The 24,709-nt window shown below is 42.2% G+C and overlaps 1 protein-coding gene across 4 annotated transcripts in view; it reads right to left on the bottom strand.

Moving 5' to 3' along the window:
- Blm (BLM RecQ like helicase) overlaps positions 1-24,709 on the bottom strand; it is an 86,167-nt gene that overhangs the window by 36,610 nt on the left and 24,848 nt on the right. For all 4 annotated transcript variants that reach the window (XM_087557461.1, XM_087557457.1, XM_087557453.1 and 1 more), the window contains 9 exon segments: positions 22,944-23,103; positions 19,354-19,478; positions 16,947-17,079; positions 15,996-16,663; positions 13,734-13,925; positions 11,626-11,744; positions 8,944-9,057; positions 7,459-7,557; positions 7,156-7,304 (listed from right to left, as the gene is read on the bottom strand). In XM_087557461.1, the coding sequence (XP_087413587.1) occupies positions 7,156-7,304; positions 7,459-7,557; positions 8,944-9,057; positions 11,626-11,744; positions 13,734-13,925; positions 15,996-16,663; positions 16,947-17,079; positions 19,354-19,478; positions 22,944-23,103 (1,759 nt within the window).

A 24,709-nucleotide genomic window follows, 5' to 3' on the forward strand; every position in this document is an offset into this window, starting at 1 on the left:
AAACACTTAACATCCAGTCCATCAATAAAGCACTCTGCCATCTATCCTAACATAAAAGACTTCTAGTTCTACACCTGACTTAGATTGTATGTCATCTGAAAACCATCTTCTAAGTCTCTATCATCCTTCTCAATGCTAAACAGCTTGGGTTCCAACCAGTCTTCATCGCTGTCAAAAATCCAAGAACTAATATTACCTGAAAATTTGAAAAGTACCAAACATAGTTCCCAACACTAAGCCAATGTATAAAGACCACTGATCACCACTGAGCAGTCCCTCAATCCTCAAACCGTTGGAGCATCAGCCTTCAGCCTTCTGGCCCAGGATCATCTGACAGACCTTTGTAATGCAGAATCGTGAAGGGCTGAAATATTTGAACTGTAAAACAAAAATTCTTCTTTTTGGTTTGTTTTTCAAAACAGAGTTTCTCTGTGTAGCTCTAGCCATCCCAGAATGTAGATCAGACTGGTCTCAAATTCAGAGATCCACCTGCCTCCCAAGTGCTGGGATTAAAGGCCTGTGCCATCAACACCACTGAGCAAAGCAGACATTCTTATCTCATAAACAGATATAATCTCAGTAAAACGCTTATGCCTGGGCAGAGATTCTCAGTTGACTATTCTGCACAGTATGCCCCTTTCTGGACAGCATTTTTCTGTAGATGAACTGAGGCAACTCTTGCCTAGTGGTTGTTTTGCAACAACTGAGCAACTCCATTGAGGCTCAGTTTCTTCTTAGAATCCAAGGGGGTGCTGTCAGGAGCAGGCAGGTCTCTAGTCAAATGATCTTTAATAAAGAAATGTCCACAAACGTCATGTTCTGTGGACTTCTGATGCCTTTGAAGACTATCTATGCAAAGCGTTTCTGAACTGCTAAGCCTTGACGACTCTCAGACATTTCTAATTGAATTATCTCAAATATACCTTTTTAATTACTCAGAACCATGAGTTTGCTATCTGGCCCTTAACTTGAATTGCTTAATTGTCTAAAAACAGTTTATAATCGCAGTTATAGGACTGGGTCTAAGCCTCATATTCTTAAATATGTTGTATAGACACAATGTCTATATGAGAGTAACAATATTAATCCCAATTTTATATCAATAAAAATTCATACCAATGAGAGCCTTAAATTTTTATCAAATAAATTCTGCACCAATGTAAGAAACTATAACTTCAATTTTGTATCAATTACAAAGATTTCTACCAATGTATGATATAGCTAATGTAATATTTTGTTTAAGAGTAAATTTGCTAATAAGTGATTCACTCCACGTCCTAGGCAGCCCTTCTTGAGGAAGCATAATTAGCATTGGATACAAACAGCATCAGGGCAACCCACACTTAGCCAGGATTTACATGTATTCTAGGCTTGCACTAGCTACTGAAATATTTGCAGCGTAAGTAATAAACATTTAAAAATTTATTTCTGTGTGTGTGTGTGTGTGTGTGTGTGTGTGTGTGTGTGTGTGTGTGAGCGTGCATATGCACACCAAGGCCAGAAGGTGCCAAGAGATTGAGAGCAATTGTGAGCTTCCCAAAGTGGGTATTAGGAACTAAACTTGGGTTCTTTAGAAAAGGAGCAAGCGCTTTTAACCACTAAGCCGTGTCACCAGCTGCAAACCATACTTTTAACAATGTGATTTGTGAATTTCATGTAAGGAGCATAAAATGGTGATAGTATTTATTATATTCTACTGCATAAACATAAGGGGTTACATAATAGCATATGGGACAGATACATACACACACATAGACAAAACACTCACACATACAAAATAAATAAATCTAGACAATTTTAAAAAATGTTGCTGTGTTCAGAAGAACACACACCTATAGTTGGTGTTGTGGTTGGCTATTGGAGTAATAAACCTAGAGATCTGGGTCATGAGAGAAAAGCATCATCCACAAGTCTAGAGAACCCACCCCACCTTGTTAAAGCACAGACGTTCTGAACACTGTGTGAATTTACCTTCCTGGACTGGAGCTGGAGCTCGGTTGCTACAGTGCTTGCCCAAGATGCACAAAGCCCTGGGCAGGATCTCCACACCACATAAACTGGATCAGAAGTTCAAAGTCATCATCTGCTACACAAAGTGTGAGGCTATTCTGATGTCTATGAGGCCCCAGCTCAAAAACAAAGTAAAAAAAGAAAAAGAAGATAAAAATAAAATAAAATAATCTTCCTGAGCTGGGAGGGATCGTGGATGCCTGAACTCCTAGTATTCTGCATGCCAGGAAGTCTGAGAAGAGACTAGGCTACCTGGTGAGTTCTAGGCCAACGTGGGCTATACTGTAACAAACTGTCTAAAAAGTGAGTAAGTGAAAGTTACTAAGAACCATCCGTATCCACAGGTGTTTGCCACTAAGCCCAACAACCTGAGGTCAATCCCAGGGACCTACAAGTTGCCCTCTGACTTCACACACAGCACATTCATGCTTGAAAACACACACACACACACACACACACACACACACACACACACACACACAGTGAAAATTTTTAAAAAAGATTTGTTGTATGTATACGAGTACACTGTCACTGTCTTTAGACACACCAGAAAAGGGATTGGATCCATTACAGATGGTTGTGAGCCACCATGTGGTTGCTGGGAATTGAACTCAGGACCTCTGGAAGAATAATCAGTGTTCTTTACTGCTGAACCATCCCTCTAGCCCCTAAAAGTGAAAATTTCTAAATAAATGAAACAAAACAATTAAAAATACCTTCCAACTGTGTGCATGAGGTATATATGAAACAAATTTCATGTTTAATTAGCCTTAAGGTATATCCCTAAAATACCTCATTATGTTTATACAAATATTCCAAAATCTATAAGAACCCCAAATCTAAAACACTTCTGGTTCCAAGCACTGGGGATAATTAACCTGTATGTAAAATGTCCAGAACAGCAAAAAGGCTTTCTGTGAAGGCAGAAAGTCAATCAATGGTTGCCTGGAGCAGAGGGGAAAGGGGATTAGCTGTTAAGGAGAACAGAACTCTTAAGGGTGATGACAAACTGTCCTAAAAAGGACTGTGCAACTGCATGAAAAAACTAAACACTGAATCCTGCAATTTCGTAGGTGAGTTTTATGTATGAAAGGCAGATCTCAGTCCACCCTCAGAAACTGTCTACCGAGCCACTCCTCCCTAAGGCCTGCGTCATGTTAGAATCATCTGACCTCTCCATGCTGTGGCTGCCGCACTGTTATAATGCTGACTTTCTGGCCATCCTAGTCTGCAATTATCTTCAGTTGTGACTTCTGTTTTGCATTTCAGAGCAGTATTTAAGGTCTGCAAGCAGACTGCTGGGCTCGAAATCCTCACTCCTATATTTGCTAGGGTTATGAACTTTGCGAATTACTTAATTCTCTGTGACTATATCTTTTACCTTTTACAAAAGGAATTTAAATTATTTAAACTTAAATGTACTTACTGGGTACTGTGCATAAGCTTGTGAATGGCGTGCTATGGTGGGCATGTAGAGGTCTGAGGACAGCTTGTGGGAGCCGGTTCACTCCACCACACGTGTCTTGGGTATGGAAATCAGATTGTCAGGTTGGTGGCAAGTGCCATTACCCACTGAGCCATCTTGTCAGTCTTTTATATTTTATGTGTATGAGTGTTTTGCCTACATATACCTGTGCACCATATGCATGTAATGTCCTTTAAAGCCAGAGGGCATTAGATCCCTTAAAACTAAAGTTACAGATGGTTGTGAGCCACCATGTGTGCTGGGAATCAAACCCAGATCCTCTGGAAGAGCAGCCAGTGCTCTAACCGGTGAGCCATCTCTCCACCTCACACCCCACACCATTGACTCACACATTACAGTCTGCTTTCCAGCTTGCTTGTGGTGAGGATGGCCTTGAACTTCTGATCCTCCTGCCTTTGCTTCCCATCCCAAGGCTGGAATGTTGGTGTGGTGGCATATGCCTTTATCTCAGTACCCAGGAAGCAGAGGCAGGTGGATCTCTCTGAGTTAGAGGACAGCCCCGTCTATGTAGTGAGCTCCAGGCTAGCTAGGGCTACACAGGAAGACCCTGACTCAGAAACACAAGTTAAAAACCAAACAAGTGCTGGGATCTCGGGCATTTGCCATAAGTGTGCTGTGACTCACATTTGTCACTTGGCTGTGACTCAGTTTCTTTATCTAGAGAATGAGGAAACGGAGGATTATATATCATGTGAAACGTGTGTTGGGCTGAATACATAGAATGTCATATAAAGTGCCAGGAGCAGCAGCTGGCACACTGGGGAGAGGTGTGTGTTAGCGCTTCTGGAGCGGTGCGACAGTTAAACCTGTATGCTTGACTCTTTGTTCTCACCTAGAATCTGCTAGGGTCCTAAGAGAATGGCATGAAGTCTTGTGTTATTAGCCATTCTTGTACTTCTCAAAGGAGACTTTATTTTTGCAATAGGAGGAATAGTATCGTAGAGCCATAGGAGAGGAGCATGGAGTCGCCGCTCTAAACCTAGGAGCACCTGACTTCACTAACACCATGACACAGCAGCAGCTGGTAAATTAATTCAAACAAGGGACTACTGGCAGAAAAAGATCAGGAAAGTACCTGAAAGTGCTTCTTAAAATCTACTTCTACTATGGGATTTATAATTTTCTACAGCAGAAATAAATAGCAATTACATCAAAGAATCAGCAGACTTACATTTCATACCCATTGACTAAATCCTTCCATATGTCTCACTTATCCATTCTCATGAGTATCAGATATGCACAAGGCGCCATGTGCTAGCACCCGGATATGTATAATTTTGCTTTCTCAGACACATCACTTTCCCACAGTTACAGGAAAAGATATTCAAGGTGTCTGTCTCTAGATAAATATGTGAACCGTTCACTCAAACATAAAACATAAGTCCTATAATTAAAAAAAAAATCATTCACATGCAAGGGAATTTACACAATTTCTTGTAACTGTGTGCTTTGCCAATTAATATAACTGACAGGATAGCTCAGTAGTACAGCGTTTGATTACCAATTGCAATCCCAGTACTGGGAAGGCAGAAACAAGTGGATGCCTGGATCTTTCTGGCCAGTCAGTTTAGCCAACAGGGTGAACTCCACCTACAGCATTGAAATCTTGCCTCCGAAAACCAAGGTGGATGTCTCCTAAGGAACAACACCTGAGGGTGACTTCTGGCTTTCAGAGGCATGCAGCCTACAAACACAAGCACCTACACACACACACACACACACACACACACACACACACACAGAGTATGAGACTATACATAATCCAGCATGGTTGGTGTACACCTGTAATCACAGCACTTGGGAAGATGAGACAGAAAGATTGCCAAGAGTTCAAGGACTGCCTGGTCTACATTTTAAATTCAAGCCAATTGGGGCTTCATAGCAAGACTCTAAGACTCTGTACCCATCTCAATAAAACCAGGGGCTCATATAGAATAGAAATATAACATTTTATGGGAAGTATAGCATTTCTAGAAACAAATTTCAGTATTTATTGGAACCTAAGTATAACACTAATCTTAAATATAATGTTAGAACACATATCTAATATGAAAGCAAAATGTATTCTCTTACTCCAAATTTACATAAACATTCCTCACACAAGTGACATTAAATTAAAACATTCCATTCTATATTTTGTGATAATACACAAAAGAATTCTGAGAACTCAATAATTCTTGCATTCAAGTATGGTCAATAGTGGTATATTAAAGTCAGATCACCAGGGATCTGATGTCTCCTGGTTCTGTGGGTCCCAGAGACACATATGGGTCCCAGATAACCATGCAGATAAACACTCATACACATAAAATAAAAATAAGTCATAAAATATATAAAATCCACCTCAATATTCTGTTCTGCTTTTACTCCTTCAGGCAGTTTCCCTGAACCTCAGAAAAACCTCAGTGTGCAAACATGTTAAGTATTTGCTGAGCAAATTAACCTAACAGAGAAAGCATCAACAAACTCAGGAAGAAAGGCTGGAGAGATGGCTCAGTGGTTAAGAGCACTGACTGCTCTTCCAGAGGTCCTGAGTTCAATTCCCAGCAACCACATGGTGGCTCACAACCATCTGTAATGGGATCTGGTGACCCCTTCTGGTGTGCCTGAACAGTGACAGTGTACTCACATACATAAAGTAAATAAATAAATCTAAAAAAAAAAAAAAAAAAAAAAAAGACAATAAACAAACAAAAAACCAAACTCCAGGCAGAGGCACAACGGCCCAGCACGACCTAATGTACACAGAGGAATATTTTTAGAGGCTTTTGTTACCAATTAATTATGGATTCGGAGGGGGGGTTGGGGATTTAGCTCAGTGGTAGAGCACTTGCCTAGCAAGCGCAAGGCCCTGGGTTCGGTCCCCAGCTCCGGAAAAAAAGAAAAAAAAATTATGGATTTGGAGGTAGTAAAATGCATGCTGCTGAGATGAAATCCAAGTGAAAGTGCTGTCCTAAGGGTTCTAGACTGACCTCGAATCGTGCATGTAACAGAGACTTTAATATGACAAAGCAGGGTCACCTGCTCATTCCCTGAAGTCACTGGGGAGTGTGGAAGTCAAAGTAAGATATGCAAAACGTACTCTGTTAAAGGATTCCAACAGGTCACTCAGTACCGAGTTTGACTTATCCCACTTCTAAAGCAGTGGGTGGGATGATTTTCCTTCTGTTTCTATGTACTTGTTCATCAGGGCTTGCTTGTGGAAGCTGAAAGGCAACAGGCAGGCAGGAAAAGGTGCCAGTTCTTTCTTTCTACCAAAGAGACCAGGGTTGACCTCAGGCAGTTAGGACTGACTTTAGGCTCCTGCCTTTATGTGTGCTGCCTTCTAAGCTGCCCTAGAGTTTTACTTTTGTTAAGAAAAAAAATCCCACATTTTGTCCCCAAATTTCACTGCACCTGGAATCACCCGAGGATTAAAAAAAAAAAAAAAAAGGGTTTGGGGATTTAGCTCAGTGGTAGAGCACTTGCCTAACAAGCTGGGTTCAGTCCCCAGCTCCGAAAAAAAAAAAGAAAAAACAAAACAAAACAAAACAAAAACAAAAGAAAAACAAAAACCATTCTCCCAACTTCAAATATTCTGACTTAGCTATCTGGACACTTGGCTTGATAAAGTCCTATAGGTGACGCAAATGTACAGAATCAGAAAATCGAAAACTTACACCTGAGGCCTGAGAATCTTCAGCTGCGTGAGGATGTCCTTCTGTACCCTGGGGTTCGCTGTGGCCGTGAGAGCCATCACTGGGACAGAAGGGAACCTCTGGCGAAGCATATTCATCCTTTTGTAATCTTGACGGAAATCATGGCCCCACTAATTGGAAAAAATATTGGTTATCTGTATCCCTCTGGTCAGTATGTAATTACTCTCAGTGAGGCAGCGGCCCCGACTTGGCCACTGCATAGGCTTCCATGCCGTGGCTCCGAGCACTGCTGGTGGTAACTGATGCTATTCCAAGAGAACTCACCTGACTCACACAGTGTGCTTCATCAATGACAAAGCGTGCCAAGAGCTTCCGCTCATACAGATTCTCCAGAGTGGAAATCAGCCTGTTACTTGCACAGACCTAGAATAGAGTTACATGAGAGAGATAAACACACACTTAAATGACCACCATCACTACCGTTCCCGTTACTCCCTGTTAGAACCAGTCACACAGAGCAGAAGCAAGTGGCACACAAGACACTTCATACACTCATCCACATCCAACAGTTTAGCATCAGGTTAGTCCTTCTAAAACTCTTTTCTGCCTCAACATATCTGAGAGTTATCACACATTTACTCTGCTTGCTGGACTTAATTGTTTTACAAGTGTTCATTTTGCAGGGAGGGGGTGCGGGTCCACGCACACATTATGAACATGTGTGGAATTCTCTCCTACCGGGCTCAAAGTCAGCACCTTACGTAATGGGAGCCTGGTAATGGCCGTTTAGATGTTTAGTCCATGCATACCATTTGGGGAAGAACTCTATGTATTATATATATAGATAGTTATATACCAATAACAAGCATATCTTGACAGGGACACAAGAAAAGGACACAGAAGTCAGGCTGATGAAGCTTCCTCACTGATTGAATCTAGGCAATTAGAACATCAAGACACGTAGTGAAAATTGATTGTAATTTACTAAGTTAATAAAGAACCCAGAAGTTCACACTGATAAATATGCAGCATCAGGCAGCTTTCATAATGCCAGAATGGACTGTATTAGTAACCTCAAAACCTGGCCTTCATTATAGGAATAACTGACTGAGAAACAGTCAGTGATACAAAAGCTTGTGGGGAGGCGGGCGCTGCTACCTATGATGGTATTTCCACAGCCGCAGGCCTCCTACAGCAGAATAACCACTAATTACGAAGCTGGAAGGGGAAGGAAGAGTTAGGTTCAGTGAAGCAGCGGCCTGGCAATACTGTTTCGATCACTCGACTGGATAGTGAACACCACTGCTAATGGGATGAGTCACTGCCAAGCATCTTCTAGAGTACACAGAAGAACCCCGGCAAGTCTGCAGCACCACTGCCAAAGTGAGGAACACGAACTTAATCAGCAGGAAACAAGGCAAATTCAAACTGAGGCACAGTCCTCACAACCAGCCCTTATGCTTCAAAAAATGTCAAAGTAACAAAACTGTTTAGATAAAAAGAGATAAAATTGGGATTTTCTCCCCCCCCCCTTTTTTAATAAAAAAAGTGGTTACTACGGGAATGCTATATGGTCAGGGAATGCACAGTGAGGTAGAGCAGGGTGAAGATGGCAGGTCTGCAACTCACTCTCAATGAAGTATTTCAGAGCAAACAATGCAGGAGGCAGAGACGACTTTACCATCTGTGACCTGGAGTGAAGGTTATACAAGAACTCACTGATGTATATAAAAGTCATCACCAAGGCCTCAGAATGTATGTGTCCAGTGTGCTGTCCACCACACTGAGAACAGTGAGGTAAATACGAACCTTCTCTGGGGTGACATACAGAAGCTTGATGATCGGGTCTTTCTTTGACAACTGGAGGTAAATGTTTGCAGCTTCGGAGTCAGTCTTATCCCCTGTCAGGTACGTAGCTGGAATCTAAGTTAAAAGTAATAATTTAAAATTTCACCTTACTTATACATTAATCAGACATGATTATGTTTAGGTTTTATATAAGTCATATATCATACCTGCCAAAAGAATATCTCACCATAATCAATGCACCATTTTTATTTTTTAAGTTTTGTTTTCTGAGTCAGAGTTTCACTTTGAGTCTCAAACTTGTGACCCTCCTGTACCCTCAGCTTCCAAAGTACTGTTAACTGTGCCGCATCCAGCTAGTACACATATTTTCAAAAATTCATTTTAAATGCAACTCAAAATAGCTTTCCTGCCTAGCTATGGTGGCGTAGAGGAGGAATCCCAGCGCTCATGAGGGTGAGAAAGGAGTTAGGAATTGGAGGCCGGCCTTGCATCCTAGCACATCTGAAGCTGGCCTGTGCTAGAGCAGGACGCGTCTGTGTCAGGAAAACGCAAAGCCTCCACTGCCCCTTCCATTTCCTCCACTGCTCCTTCCATTCCCTCCACTGCTCCTTCCATTCCCTCCACTGCTCCTTCCATTTCCTCCACTGCTCCTTCCATTTCCTACACTGCTCCTTCCATTTCCTTCACTGCTCCTTCCATTTCCTACACTGCTCCTTCCATTTCCTCCACTGCTCCTTCCATTTCCTACATTGCTCCTTCCATTTCCTCCACTGCTCCTTCCATTTCCTACACTGCTCCTTCCATTTCCTCCACTGCTCCTTCCATTTCCTCCACTGCTCCTTCCATTTCCTACATTGCTCCTTCCATTTCCTCCACTGCTCCTTCCATTCCCTCCACTGCTCCTTCCATTTCCTACATTGCTCCTTCCATTTCCTCCACTGCTCCTTCCATTTCCTACACTGCTCCTTCCATTTCCTCCACTGCTCCTTCCATTTCCTCCACTGCTCCTTCCATTTCCTACATTGCTCCTTCCATTTCCTCCACTGCTCCTTCCATTCCCTCCACTGCTCCTTCCATTTCCTACACTGCTCCTTCCATTTCCTTCACTGCTCCTTCCATTTCCTACACTGCTCCTTCCATTTCCTCCACTGCTCCTTCCATTTCCTCCACTGCTCCTTCCATTTCCTACACTGCTCCTTCCATTTCCTCCACTGCTCCTTCCATTTCCTCCACTGCTCCTTCCATTTCCTACATTGCTCCTTCCATTTCCTCCACTGCTCCTTCCATTCCCTCCACTGCTCCTTCCATTTCCTCCACTGCTCCTTCCATTTCCTCCACTGCCCCTTCCATTTCCTCCACTGCTCCTTCCATTCCCTCCACTGCTCCTTCCATTTCCTCCACTGCTCCTTCCATTTCCTCCACTGCTCCTTCCATTTCCTCCACTGCTCCTTCCATTTCCTCCACTGCTCCTTCCATTTCCTACACTGCTCCTTCCATTTCCTCCACTGCTCCTTCCATTTCCTACATTGCTCCTTCCATTTCCTCCACTGCTCCTTCCATTTCCTACACTGCTCCTTCCATTTCCTCCACTGCTCCTTCCATTTCCTCCACTGCTCCTTCCATTTCCTACATTGCTCCTTCCATTTCCTCCACTGCTCCTTCCATTCCCTCCACTGCTCCTTCCATTTCCTACACTGCTCCTTCCATTTCCTCCACTGCTCCTTCCATTTCCTACACTGCTCCTTCCATTTCCTACACTGCTCCTTCCATTTCCTACACTGCTTCATCTCTTCTGTCTGTAGAGAAGACCATGCACCACGGTGTCTGTGTGTGACAGGGGCTCACTTTAGAACCTTGGCTGGCCCAAGTTTGCTTGTATGCCAGGCTTGCTTCTAACTGACAGAGGAACCTCTTTTTGCCTCCCAAAGTGCTAGGGTTAAAGGTCTGCACTACTGTGGTCTGTCTGTGGTGTTAGAACAAGGTGAACAGCTGTGCAATGGTTACCATCACTCCCATGACAAAAATCGAACCAGTTGTCACAGTGAGAGGGTACGATTCCTAACACCGTAACCAACTCTTTTGCAATGTGAGGACCTTAACAGAGTGCAGCAGTCGTAATTCCTTCAGCTCAGGAGAGGAAAAAGGCAGGTGTACAGCACACACATGTGCACGGGGAAAGAGTAATGGTGATCTCACACGAGCCAAAAAAGGAGCCCCTTTATACTAGTAAAAAAACCCAAAACCTACATCAGCAAAATGTAGGCTAAGAGCTCTTACTAAAATACATCCTTACAGAAGAATAAAATCAAACTGAAATACAGATAGTTTTTTTTTTTTTTTTTTTTTTTGGTTCTTTTTTTCGGAGCTGGGGACTGAACCCAGGGCCTTGCGCTTCCTAGGCAAGCGCTCTACCACTGAGCTAAACCCCTTACAGATAGTTATTCGAATCAAAATGTTTTCACACATGTGCTTAACTCTACAGCTAATTTAACTGTATGCTTTATTATTTAATCTTATTTACTTTTTGCAGTATGTTACGCAAACACTCTGCCATGAAGCTATATACTCAGAATAATTTGTGAATTATTCTTATAATTTAAATAACAGTTAATAAGATTTCCTAGCATACTGACATGTGTTTTTCAGGTGCATTTTTATTAATAGTTTTATGTAATAACTTACATCAAAGGAAGTCAGCTTTTGGACTTGGTCCACTATTAGTGATCTCAAGGGAGAAATGACAATAGTGACTCCAGGAGAAACACAGGCAGGGAGCTGGTAGCACAAACTTTTACCACCTCCTAAGTGACAAATAATGAAAAACATGTCAGCTTCCAACGTGAGTGTAGAAGTTACAAAGAAAACCAACATAATATTTAAAACAGTCAGCAGGACATCAAATAGTATTACCCACAGGCTAGCTGTCTGCCATAATGAACTAAATGAACTCTCAACAGAAATGTTTAAAAAAGTCCAGAGAAATCCAAATAGAGTAAACGTTTGCTTCTGGCAATATAAGGGGTCTCTAAAATCCTAAGTCTATGTATGACTAACATTATTATTATAAAAATTATTCCTTTGAAATAAAAGGGTAAAGCCACATATGTACTCATTTCCCTCTCCCTGGCTACCCTGCCCCATGCTGGGGCTCAAACCCAGGAATCCGTGTACAATGGGCAAGTGCTCTACTACTGAGCTATGCCTCCAGCCCCCAGGAACATAATTTAAAATAAGTACATGATTATATTCTAGTTAATCTGCAATTTTATCAATCTACTAATGGCCAAAGCTGGGCTAGGTAGTTTTTACCACTTCAATTTATTCTAAATATATATACCACATTCTTTCCTTTCCACATAGTGAATATATTTCATTTTGGCATGTATGTAGACATGTCAAAGAAATAGTGGGATGCTGAGACTAGAGACCTGCTCTACCAGCTGCATGGACTTAGACACTCCATTTATTTGGAATATTTTGATTATATCTGTCAAGAGGTTGAAAGTGGAATGGAAAGGTCATGAAAACAACACCTGAAGCTGGGAAGAGCCACGAAAACCTCTGACTGAAGACTGCCAATGCCCTCTCTCCCAAGGTCAGAGCTTTCAAGGACTGAACCAGGGTTGAAATGGAGGCACAGTGCCACTAAGTTAATAAAGTCTGAAATGTAGATAAGCCATCTCTGTCTACTATTTAAAACCAGTCTGAGGGCCTGGATAAAAACTGCTGCACAAGTCTGACAAGACCTTCACATATATGCCCTGGTGTGCATGCAGCTCCCCGACACCCCATCACATACCAAATTATGTGATAATAACTTTAAAAAAATTTAAACCAGTTTGAACAAATTCCGATGTCCAGTCAATAGTATGTGACAACGACATCAGCAGAAACTGGGACTTGCTAAAGCCTGTAACAAGAGGGATGACACACAGAAGAGCTGTATGAAGAACTGAGCCTGCTTCCTACCCTACCTGACTGCTTAGCTGACATTCTTTTTGTTTGTGTTTGTTTGTTTTTGAGACAGGGTCTCTCTGTGTAGCCCTGGCTGTCCTGGAACTCACTCTGTAGAATATGCTGGCCCCAACCTCACACATCTCACTGCCTCTGCCCTCCCCAGTCCTGGAACTAAAGGCATCAGCCATCAGTCACAGTGGTTTTAGCTAACATCTTTGTGTGTGATTTGATTCACTGAGCAGCTTCCACAGGCTTTCAGAACAATGCATCCTGGTCTCTTGAGAGCCCAGGCTAAGAATGGCCTGCGCTGCACCCTTCCTTTGGTCCTCATCTGTGAAGTGGGCACTATACTCCTCACAGTCCTGAACACGCCCACACAGAGTGAAGTGGCTTGTCCCTGGGCACACCCTCCCTAAAGGGGGCAGAGCTACACTGGAATTCCAGACCTTCACTCTGGATGGAGTGGATGGTCAGAACTACCAGGCAGCACTGTCAAAGCCCCAGCCAGATGGTCTTGGGCCCTCACAACCACCCTCTCTCTGTTCCCTTCTAGACTTACTTAGGATTAGAAAAAATTTTTCCCAAGGAAAAGTTCTACCTCAGGTCAACCCAACGAGCTCTGAGTTAACAACCCTGAGCAACTATGAAGCTCACCATGTCACCGACTGGAGCAGAGGCTGCGGTGACAGACGGACTTTCTTACTGTGGTTTTGGGGTCTAAAGGGTCCCCACACAGTAAGAATAATGTGAGGTGTTCTTTTTATTTCTATTAAAGAGCTTTCACTTAACATCTGCCAATGGACTCCTGCCAAGTCTTATCTGAAAATACCAACCAGTGGGCATCAGGATAAAGCAGTCTTCACCAAGCAGCGCAGCATTGATCGCCTCTAGCTGATTAGTTCTAAAATTATGCAAGCCAAATTTCTTACGGAAAATCTTCATCATTTCTTTTGTATGAGGAAAATTAAGACTTTGAAAATGTTCATGTTTTGGATTTTTTGATGATAGATTTTGTGCAAACTTATCTACAAAACAACAAAATTGTCCATTAACACAGGAGCACAGTTTAGCATTCACTTTCCCCTGAAGAATCAGTGGTGCAGTTGCCCTGCAGCACACTTTAAACTACTGACATGGCCTCCTTCCCAGTTAGTCGCAGACATTCCTAGGGGCCAGATCAAGCCTCTCCCGACTGTTCTGTAGCACTTACGACACACGTTGTTCATCCTTCCTTCCTCCTCTCCTTTGGTCTTCAAGACAACCATACCCTTTCTACTTGTTTTAGTTCTGTTGTGCTACAGAGCAAACCCAGGCTCTGTCCGTGCGAGGCTGTAGGGACCCATCACCAGGACAGTGATGGGTGTGCAGCACACAGTGAGCCGGCCCTAGTCACTCTACCAGTTTGGAATTCCCTTTCTTAGCTCCACTTCTGCTCTTAGCTTTGGTAGTGTGTCAAATGTTTTAGACTGTTTTTTTGACAATTTGCAATTTTTTAAGTCCTGTGATTTTAGACATCATCTGTGTAAAGAGAATGACCAGCTGTCTGACGTCCTCTTAAGTTCCCATACCACACACATCAAACTGCCCGAAGACACTGCTTTCTTTTACAAACATTTGTTGGTTTATTTATTTTATTTGTATTCTATAGGTGTGAGTGTTTTGTTTGCATGTTTATCTGTATACCACATATGTGTCTGGTGCCTGAGGAGGCCAAAAGATGGTGTTGGATCCCCTAGAACTGGAATTGCAGACAATTGTGTGCTGCTGTGGGGGTGCTGGAAATCTAACCCAGGTCTCAGAACACAGTGCTCTCACTGATACGCCATCTCTACACACAAGCCCCAAAGACATCTACTTGAATGATTTTCCAACACTTAAAAGTTCAACAGTCTGAAAATAGCCTTTCTCAACTGCTTTCTGAATCACACACGCCTTGTGACTTCCCTATTTCTGTGAATGGCGTCAGTCACCCAGGTCTGAGACCTCAGTGTCACTTGGACTCCTCAGATACTTCACTGTCTCTCACATCTCTCCTGCTTGCTTTCTTACCAGGGCAGCACTTCTAGAGAACAAGAGGCTCTCACACAGCAGCCCCGGCAGCCCCTCTCACTCCAACACAACTGTCTCAAAGATAATTGCAGACATCGAGTATGACACATTCTAACATACCAAAATAAACCCATTAGTGGCTATTTTAAAGGTCAACAGCATCACTCTAAGAACAAACTCAGAGCTATTAAGTCACCAATGGCAAAAATAGGGAGGTTTGTACTTCATAAAACTTTGCACATGTATTCTTGTTTCAGTAAAACCACTTTGAGATAACTTTATAGGGCTGACGTAAGGCTTTAAAATTAATTTAGGCTTCACTCTGAGGCCTCTGCAGTAGCTTAGTTCATTCCTCATTAAACTGTGAGCTCCAACATGGCTTCTCTGAAATCTTCTCAACAGCCCAATTCAGGACGTGCCACATGCTTTTCCTGAGCAGTTAAGGAAGTTGTCTGTTTTGAGATAAGGTCTCCTCTAGGCTGGTTTCAAACTCACTGTCATCCATCCTTCTGCCTCAGCCTCCCAAGTGCTGGGATTACAGATGTGAGCCACCATGACTAACTTAATATTTATTGAATTTCTGATTTCACATCCTTATGCTGTCTCACATTTTAATGCTGTGAGACATGAAACAATTTTCTACTTATAAATGAAGCCTTCTCATCATCCAGAATTCTAAAAATATACATAATTTGAGCATGTAAACTCACCTTTTTATTTTGCCTACCTCTAAATCAGTAAAAATTTGGCACCCATGAACTTTATTGTTTTAGGGACTAAAAAATGTTGCTTTAAAGGCAAAGGCAGTTGTGATGACTTTAGAGCTTTACTACAATAGGTTATAATTACACATTTATAAACCTACAGCTGCTACAGAGACAAAAGAGCAACTTGCTTTTGAAATTGTGATTTGTAATTCATATTATCAGTAGAAATTTGCATAGAAACAATGTACTGCTCAGGCAATGACTGCTGCTAAGCTATACAACTCTTTGGACAGTTTTATTTTCCTATAATATTTAAGCATTCAGTTATTTTAGACTTACCAGAGCAATTCTGAATTGACTCTGAGAGGTTTTTATTTTGAGCGGTTGATGCCACTGGAAGAAACTTTGCCTTGGCTGAAGAAATCCTTTCTGATAGAGATTTAACTGGCCCACCTTCCTTGATAGGTGGGTAGGCAGCTGTGGAAGATTTGCTGACTGAAAAATTGTGCATTATGTTTTCCCAGTCATCATCATCATCATCATCAAAGTCATCAATGTTAAAATTATCAATATCGTAGGAAGCCTGGACTTCTCTCTCTATGTCACGTCCTGAAGCAACGTGTTTACTCTCATCCTTCACAGTGGTGCTTGTGAGAACACTCCCTGGGAAGTAAGTGCTTTCCGTCCTGCTTTCTGTCCTTGGTGTTTCAGCCCAGTTGCTACTTACAAAGGACTTCTGTAAGTGGGAATTCAATGGTGGCCTTTCAGAGAGACTCTTCGGGGTGGCTGAGAATCCTGTCTTTCCTGAAGCAGTGGTGGGTAAGCATTCCTCAGTGGAGAGGGAGTGTGAGGGAAGGTATGGAGAGTTTAACTCTTTACCAGGATGCCCCACAGGACAGGAGTCACACTGCACAGTGTTATCAAGCGAATCTGGCCTGTGCCTCCACAAAGAACCCAGAAGATTGACATCGTTTCTATTAAAACCTGCTTCAGCAAGGAGCTTCCTTCTGAAGAAAGAAGACACATTAAATATGAACAGTCTGGTGCTACAGTAGCCATAAAGTTTACTTTCATTTTTAACCTCAACAGAAACTATAGAACTTTTCTCCCAGTCTCAAAAATTTGAATATGAATCTTAAATGAATGGTTTGAAGATCAGATAAATTTAAAGCTTAGTGATGTGACTATCATCCTTATGCCTAGGCCAGACAGCCTGGGCACTTTGCCCGACTCGTTCCTTGGAGTAGTGGAACTGCAAGAGATCTTCCAGAAGGAGGGAAATCAAGATACCTTATGTCTCGCTGCTGAAGCAGTTTGTCCCCACAAGTCAGAGCTTTCAGTTCATCAATAGGAATAGTATCAACTAATTTACAGACGTGCTCCATCACACGGATAAGCTGCTGCTGCAAGCTAGTCTGCTGGGCTGTGAAGCAATTATCAAGTAAATAAGTAAATAGATAAATAGATAAATAGAGCGATGGAACCCAGAGCCCCAAAATGCCAGGCAAGTACTCCAGCAGCATGCCACCCACTGGCCCCTCCACCTTTTTCTTTATTGACCCATACAACTAAGAGATGTAATTTCCAGGGAGTTGATGTTTCAGATGAAGGAAAGAAAACCACTGAAGCAAAGAAAGTGCTCACTCAACTTCAAGGGTTTATAATACAAAGGAGAAAAGTCAGTTTACACAGCTCCAGGGAGACAGTATTCTGTGGAAGCAAGGAAATAAGAAAGGACAAAGGTGCTCAGAGAAGAGAACTGAGAGCACGTGGCTGCAGAAGAAACAGCCAGCAGGGGCTGGGCGTGGTGCACACCTTAAATCCCAGCACTTGGGTGGCAGAGGCAGGTGATCCCTGAGTTCTAGGCCCCTAATCCTCAGATAGAGTTCCAGGACAACCAGGGCCACACAGAGAAACCCTGTCTCAAAAAATAAAATAAGAAAAACAGTTGATGGGTTTAAGGGGCAGGAGGGAAACATGAGGAAAAGACAGGCATACAAAACCTTTGACAACGACACCGATCTGCGGAGAGAACATGGAGGATGGATATCTGCTGGGAACTGTGGGAAGACAGGCATGGCTGTGCATGCAGAGGTCCAGTGTTAGGTTGCTTTTCTATATCAGGAGCCTCAGACTGGAAAGAGGAGGTTGCACAGTGGTCTGAAGAAACTTAAAGACAAGGCAGGCTCAGAAAGACACCTGCACCTACACAGTGGCAAGTAGTTCAGATTTCCCTGCTAGACAGACCACACATCTCACTGCAGACTGCAAGGAAAACCCTTGACCAAGGCTTTAAGAGAAAGACAAAACAGACAACCATTGTTCTGATTTTCAAGGACAAAAAAAAAAAGTGGCTGCCAAAAGGTACAAACTAGTAACCTTCGTGTGGACTCAAGGCAAAATTCTAGAACATGCTATCAGAATGAATGCTGCTCTGTAGCTCTAAAACAAGGAAACACTTATGGAAAAGGGAGCGTTCACAAAAGCTAAATAGCCATCTTCACGCTCCTTCTTGGAAGGATTACTAGCCTGGCACACAGTAGTAGCTGCCATTTACTGAAGGCCTAGAGCCCACTTGGAATCTAACAACTAGCCAGTGAGGCAGGCAGGCGTCAATCTCTCCGTTTTCCACAAGAACACTGAGAGGCACCTGCTGCAGGCCTATGATCCCAGCTCTCACGAGGCAGAAGCAGGATGATGGGTTGGAAGCTGCTTCAGCCATAGTGGAAGACTCCAATTCAAAAAAGCCCCCAACCCAGTAAGGCCAGAGGAGTGCAGCCACACTCCAGGAGCAGGAGACAGGCTTCTGCTGCAGGTCCACACTTACAGCTAACACTGCATCCCTCCACTCTTCCTGCCTCAGACCTTGGTGTTTCTAGAGTCCTAAATCCTACCCAGCCTTTCCTAATTCCACAGAGAGGAAGAGAAATATCTTGAAGAAAGGTTCATAACTATATGATGTCAGCTAAGAGGGAATTCTCTCATGACACTCAAGGTCTCTGACCACATCCTTATCCTTGGAGCCAATGTAATAGGGAAACTTAGAGATGGAGAAACAGGCTAGTACCATGGTTACCAGGGTGAATTTAAGAGTCTCTAGCCTGGGGGTTGGGGATTTAGCTCAGTGGTAGAGCGCTTGCCTAGGAAGTGCAAGGCCCTGGGTTCGGTCCCCAGCTCCAAAAAAAAAAAAGAACAAAAAAAAAAAAAAAAAAAAAAGAATTGAGACATGGCTGGATGTACAGATAATGTGCAGAACACAGAGGGCCTGGGTTCAATTCCAGCATTAAAGAGAAGAAAAGGAATAATTTAACAGGCAAAAATAACTATTAACTTAAAATGGACATTCAGACCCAGATCAGAACATATACAATAGAGGAGATGAATGATCTAAAAAACTCAATGTGGTTATAAAGATTTCTAGAGGCTTTTAATTTACCTAATAAAGTTAAGTTCACAGGCAGACAAATTCTGGCTTTAACTGTGAAATGAGTCAACAAGCATTATTTTCAAGATAAAATGAGCCTTGTGAGATGTTGAGTTCAGGAGTTCAGGTAAACACTAGCTAATCAATGAACCAGAATGATTTATCTTACCAGGACAAAGGATATAGTACATATACCATTTTCTATTATGTAGCTACAGGATGCAAACGTGGATATTTGATTTATAGAAGTAACCAAATTATGTTTTTTTATACCATCACAGTCTTCATTGGTTCCCAGATCAGACTTCGGTGTGGTCATTTCCTCTGGTTTTGACAGATCTTTTGAGGTACTCAGAATGTCCTTCTCTTTGTCAGAGTCATCGAGATCCTTTAGCATACTACAAGAAAAAAAAGATAACCTAATCATGCTCTGGACGAAATAAATGCAAATTTGGTCTCCCACTAGTTTCCTATAGATATCTAACAAACAAATAAAGGAAAGGTGGTTTTGTTGTTATTGTTTGTTGTTTTTTGAGACTGGGTCAAGTAGCAAAGGATGGCCTGAAACTTGCTATATGGCCAAGAATTACTTAGAATGGACCCTCTTGCCTTCCCTCCCAAGTTCTGAGATTACAGTCTCGGACCACATCTCGCTGGGAAACATTTTTGTATCTCTCTTTAACTGACTCTGAAGCCTTCCATCTTCACCTTTTCACCTCTTATCTCTAAGTACACTAGGCTCCAATCAAACTGCACCACTGACATTCCTTACCAGCTCTGTGTTGTGTAGGATCACAGCTTCTGCTCTCTCAATGTGGAAAACCCACTTTCCCAAGCTCTCTGTATCCAAATTACACGTTCTTAGAGCCCGAGCATTACTTCTGCTTTCCCTGGACAGTAGTTATTAATGACACTGCTTTCTGAGATTCCAGGCAGCTTTCAGCTTTACCTGAACTTCTCACATTAAGCCAATGTGCATCATGCATGTATGTATGTATGTGTATGAGTGTGCACTAGAAGGAGCCATCTGTATACCAGAGAGTGGGCTTTACACACACACACACACACACACACACACACACACACACACACACACCACACACACACACACACTTAGTTACTTTATAGATAAGACAAAAATATATTAACTAAAAACATGGTTTGTTTGATTGGACAGAATTTTTTTTTTTTTTTTTTTTGGTTCTTTTTTCGGACCTGGGGACCGAACCCAGGGCCTTGCGCTTCCTAGGCAAGCGCTCTACCACTGAGCTAAATCCTCAACCCCCAGAAAAAATTCTTAAGCTAGATGTGGCTCACAGCTGTAATCTCAGTGCTCAAGAGGTAGGGACAGGAAAGTCAGGAGTTCAATGTCATTCTTGGCTGTAAAAATGAGTTTAAGTTGACATCCTTTCTAAAAAACAAACCCAGAGCTGGGGGACTGCTCAGTCATAAAGCACTTCCACTGCAAACGTAAGAAGCTGAGTTTATATCCATTTCACACACCCGAGACACAGAGCCAGGTGGACCCATAAGGGGTTGCTGGGTAGTAAGCCTAGCCAAACTGGTGAAAGACAGTGTCTCAAAAGAGATAATAAATAAAATACAGCAAGTAAAAACCACAGTAATGAAAAAAATATGCATAAAATCTAAGCATATATTACATAATGAATCAGAGAAACTTGTATTTCAATTTTACAATCTGTAATAGTTGAATGAAAATGGTCCCCATAGTCTCATAAGGAGTGACACTATTGGGAGGCATGACCTTATTTGAGTAGTGTGGCCTTGTTGAGGGAAGTGTTTAATTGGGGGTGGGCTTTAAGGTTTTAAATGCTCAAGTCAGGCCCAGGTCCCCTCTCTGCTGCCTACTGATCTGGATGTAGAACTTTCCTCTCCTCTCTAGCACCATCTCTGTCTGTGCACCACCATGCTTCCTGCCACAACCATGAACTAAACCGCTGAACCCAATGAAATGCCCTTCCTTTATAAGGTCATAGTGTCTTTTCACAACGACAGAACACTAACTAATACACAATACGTACAATTATTAGTCCATTAGGCTGTAATGGAAAATAAAGTACCAACCTTGTAAATAATCATTTCCAATTGGGAAAAAAAACCTACATATTATGCTTTGGATCTGAAAGATTAATGTGTCTGGACGCCTGGTGACACTGTTTGGACAAGTTGTAGAAATCTTAGGGACATAGGGCCTAGCTGGCAGATAGAGGCCACCAGACATAGATCTTGAGAGTTTAGCTTGATCTTCCACTTGACATCCTGATCCACCACCTGTGACAGTAACAGTCTTAAGCTCCTGCCCCACATGCCGCTCCTATAGCACGGCCAGCACCCTCTGAAACTGTAGGACGAAACACATCCTTATTCCCTCAAGTGTTTGCCACATCAGTGAGAAAAGTAACACTCTAAGTAAAAGTCACTCATGGTATAAGAACGCAGAAAGTTATGAAATTATAATTTTGCTGTTGTTTGTTTGTTTGTCAAGACAGGGTTTCTCTGTGTAGCCCTGGCTGTCCAGGAACTCACTCTGTAGACCAGGCTGGCCTCAAATTCATAGAGATCTGCCTGCCTCTGCCTCCTAAATATTGGGATTAAAGGTGTGTATCATCACTGCCTGGCAAAATTATTAATTTTTAAATGTAGTGCTATGGAGAATAATGTTAGAGAAAGAATCTGAAATTATAGATGCATCAATTACAACATGACACTCAAGCAGATGGAAATCAAACAAGAAAATAGTTCGTTAGAATCTTGGAACTAAAAATATTTCTTTCCTCTTATTTAAAATTCTAGTTAAGGTGGTTACAATGTTATTTGTGCAGCAAACATATTTAATAAAGAATAAAGCTAGGCAATCAACATGGAAACAGCAGGGTAAAAAAAGAACACCATAATGGATCTTAGCCACCTAGAACCTGTTTCATGAACAGTTTGCATCAAACAGTAATCATACTTCAACTTCTATCATTCTCCAAACATCACAGTGCAGCTGTTAAAGCACAAACCAGAGCTGGAGAGACGGCTCAGAGGACCTGGATTCAGTTCCTAGCACCCACATGATGGTGTACAACCTCTCCTAAATCCAGTTCCAGAAGATCTGATACCTTATTCTGACATTCTCCGGCACCAAGCATATATAACAGTGCATATACATAAACGCAGGCAAAACGTATCATAAATGAATAAACCCAATAATAAAAATGCTCAGGCACAAAGCACAAGGAACCACACAGATTACATATAAAACTCTTCCTTCTTTTCCTAATGCAGACGATACACTGTGGGGATGCCTCTCTCAAATCAGTGATCAAACAATACAGTAGTAGACCCCCCCACATAACTAGGCTGAGATTTAGATCAGTCGACTCTCCTACCTTACGTCTCTGGAATAGGAGGTCTTTAAAATATTACCAGTAAAGTTACACAAAGGTTTGGTTTTTTTTTTTTAAAAAAGACACAGTCTCACTGTGAAGACCCGCTGGCCTTGGATCTGTCTGTACTGGCTCTCCAGTGCTGGAACCAAAGGCCTGAGCCAGCCACCAAACCCAACTAGGAATGGTTTCTAATAACCAAATAGATAAGCAACAGTTTTTTTTTTGGAGGGGGGGTGCTTTCATTTGAATACAAAATGAACCACAGAAGCACAAACAATACTTTGATATATAGAAATGATAGTCTCAGGTTGGGGATTTAGCTCAGTGGTAGAGCGCTTGCCTAGCAAGCGCAAGGCCCTGGGTTCGGTTCCCAGCTCCGAAAAAAAGAAAAAAGAAAAAAAAAAAAAAAAGATAGTCTCTAGCTAAGCTAGATTACTTACAAGAATATTGATTATTGACTATTTTTACCTGGAACATTTCAACGAGGAAGAAGCAGTGGAAATGATTTCTTCTGGAGAAGGTGGAACAAAATCTATATCATAATCATTGTCATTGTGTTCAAAGTACAGAGCGTTCTGAGGTGACTGGAATGCAGCCTCGTCTTCATGGCTCTTCTTTGCACTGTCAACTACAGAAAAACAGTTGATAAACACAGATTATTTTAATAATCAATGAGACACAACAGGCATGAGTTCTTACGAGCAAGTCATAAACCATCAGAACATTTCGTATGGGAGTCTTGTGCAGGTTAGTGTTGGTTGATCTCTTCACAAAGAAGTGAGACAACTGTTAGAAGGCTGAAGCTGGACTAGAGCCAAAGATTAGCTTAGGGAATTCAACCTCTCTCTAGTTAAACTATGAAGCTCATGTTTCAGTTCTGTTTTCTACTCACATTTAAAGAGGAGTAATATGTAGCAGGTAAGCCTAATAGCACAAACACTGTGGGTCTGTTTTCTTTCTGTTTGGTTTGAGAAGACTTTGTAACTCTATCTTCCTGCCTCTGCCTCCTGATGCAAGGACCACAGGTATGCCACACAGCTGGCACACATACTGCCATTATACAGACCAACATCTTCTCTTTCACAGAACTGTCCTAGCTGTAGACACATCTCTCCTGGTGCTCTCTAGTTTTACCTTTTACCATCTGCCTAGTATTCTCTGAAGAAACAGCAACACAATAGATTGATCAACAGTTTTGTTGGTATCATATCATCATCATCACCATCATCATCATCATCATCATCATCATCATCATCACCATCATTGTCATCATCATCACCACTTCCCAGCCATCTATCATTGTGTAGCAATTTTAACAAACCTGGATGTTCAAAAACTTTAGACTCTGGATGTGGCATGTACCTGTAGTCTGAACAACTAAGGGGCTGAGGCAGAAGAGTGACCTGTAATTCCAGCTATCTAGAAGGACAAGGTAGGAAGACTGCAAGCTTAAAGCGTATGTGGACAATTTGGTAAAATCCTGTCACAAAGTAAACAGTAAATAAAAACCTGAAACTATAATTCAATGATAGTGTTTGTCTAGTGTGCAAGGCCTAAGGTCCCTAAAAAAACAAGGGAAGAGTGGGTAATGCTTTAAGTCCAGATCAGGGCCACTCTGAGCAAAGCGAGACCCAACTTTTGAAAAAAATGTAAAGCTAGCAGTGGAGGTGCACACCTTTACATCTCAGCAGGGGCAGCCTGATCTACAGAGTGAGTTCCAGGATAGCCAGATTTCACAGAGAAACCCTGTCTCCAAAAACAACAACAACAACAAAAAATCCAAACAAACCAGAGGCTGGAGAGATGGCGGTTAAGAGCCCGGGCTGCTCTTCCAGAGGACCCAGGTTCAACTCCTTGCATCCACATGGCAGCTCACAACTGCCTGTAACTAATTTCAGGGCTTCTGACACGCTCACACAGGTATGCAGGCAGGCAAAGCACCAATGAACATTAAATAAAATAAAATAAATGAAACAAATAACCAAACGAAAGGAATGCACAGGAGATGAAGGATTATTTCCTGCTCTTGTCCCCAAAGGCCTTCTAGGGACTAGATGTGACTCTAGAAGACAAAGATGCTCTCAATCCCGACTGTGTGCTAAGCTCACGTCCATGTTCATGTCTCAAAGAACATCAATAAAGAAAGGAAAGATGAAAGAAAGGAGGGAAGGAAAGGGAATGAGTAGGGGAGGAAAAGAAGGGGAAGGGACAAAGGAAAAGGGTGAACTGGGTGT

The sequence above is a fragment of the Rattus norvegicus genome, chromosome 1 (assembly GCF_021556685.1).
Source record: "Rattus norvegicus strain SHRSP/BbbUtx chromosome 1, alternate assembly SHRSP_T2T, whole genome shotgun sequence".
In the NCBI taxonomy this organism is placed as follows: Eukaryota; Metazoa; Chordata; class Mammalia; order Rodentia; family Muridae; genus Rattus; species Rattus norvegicus.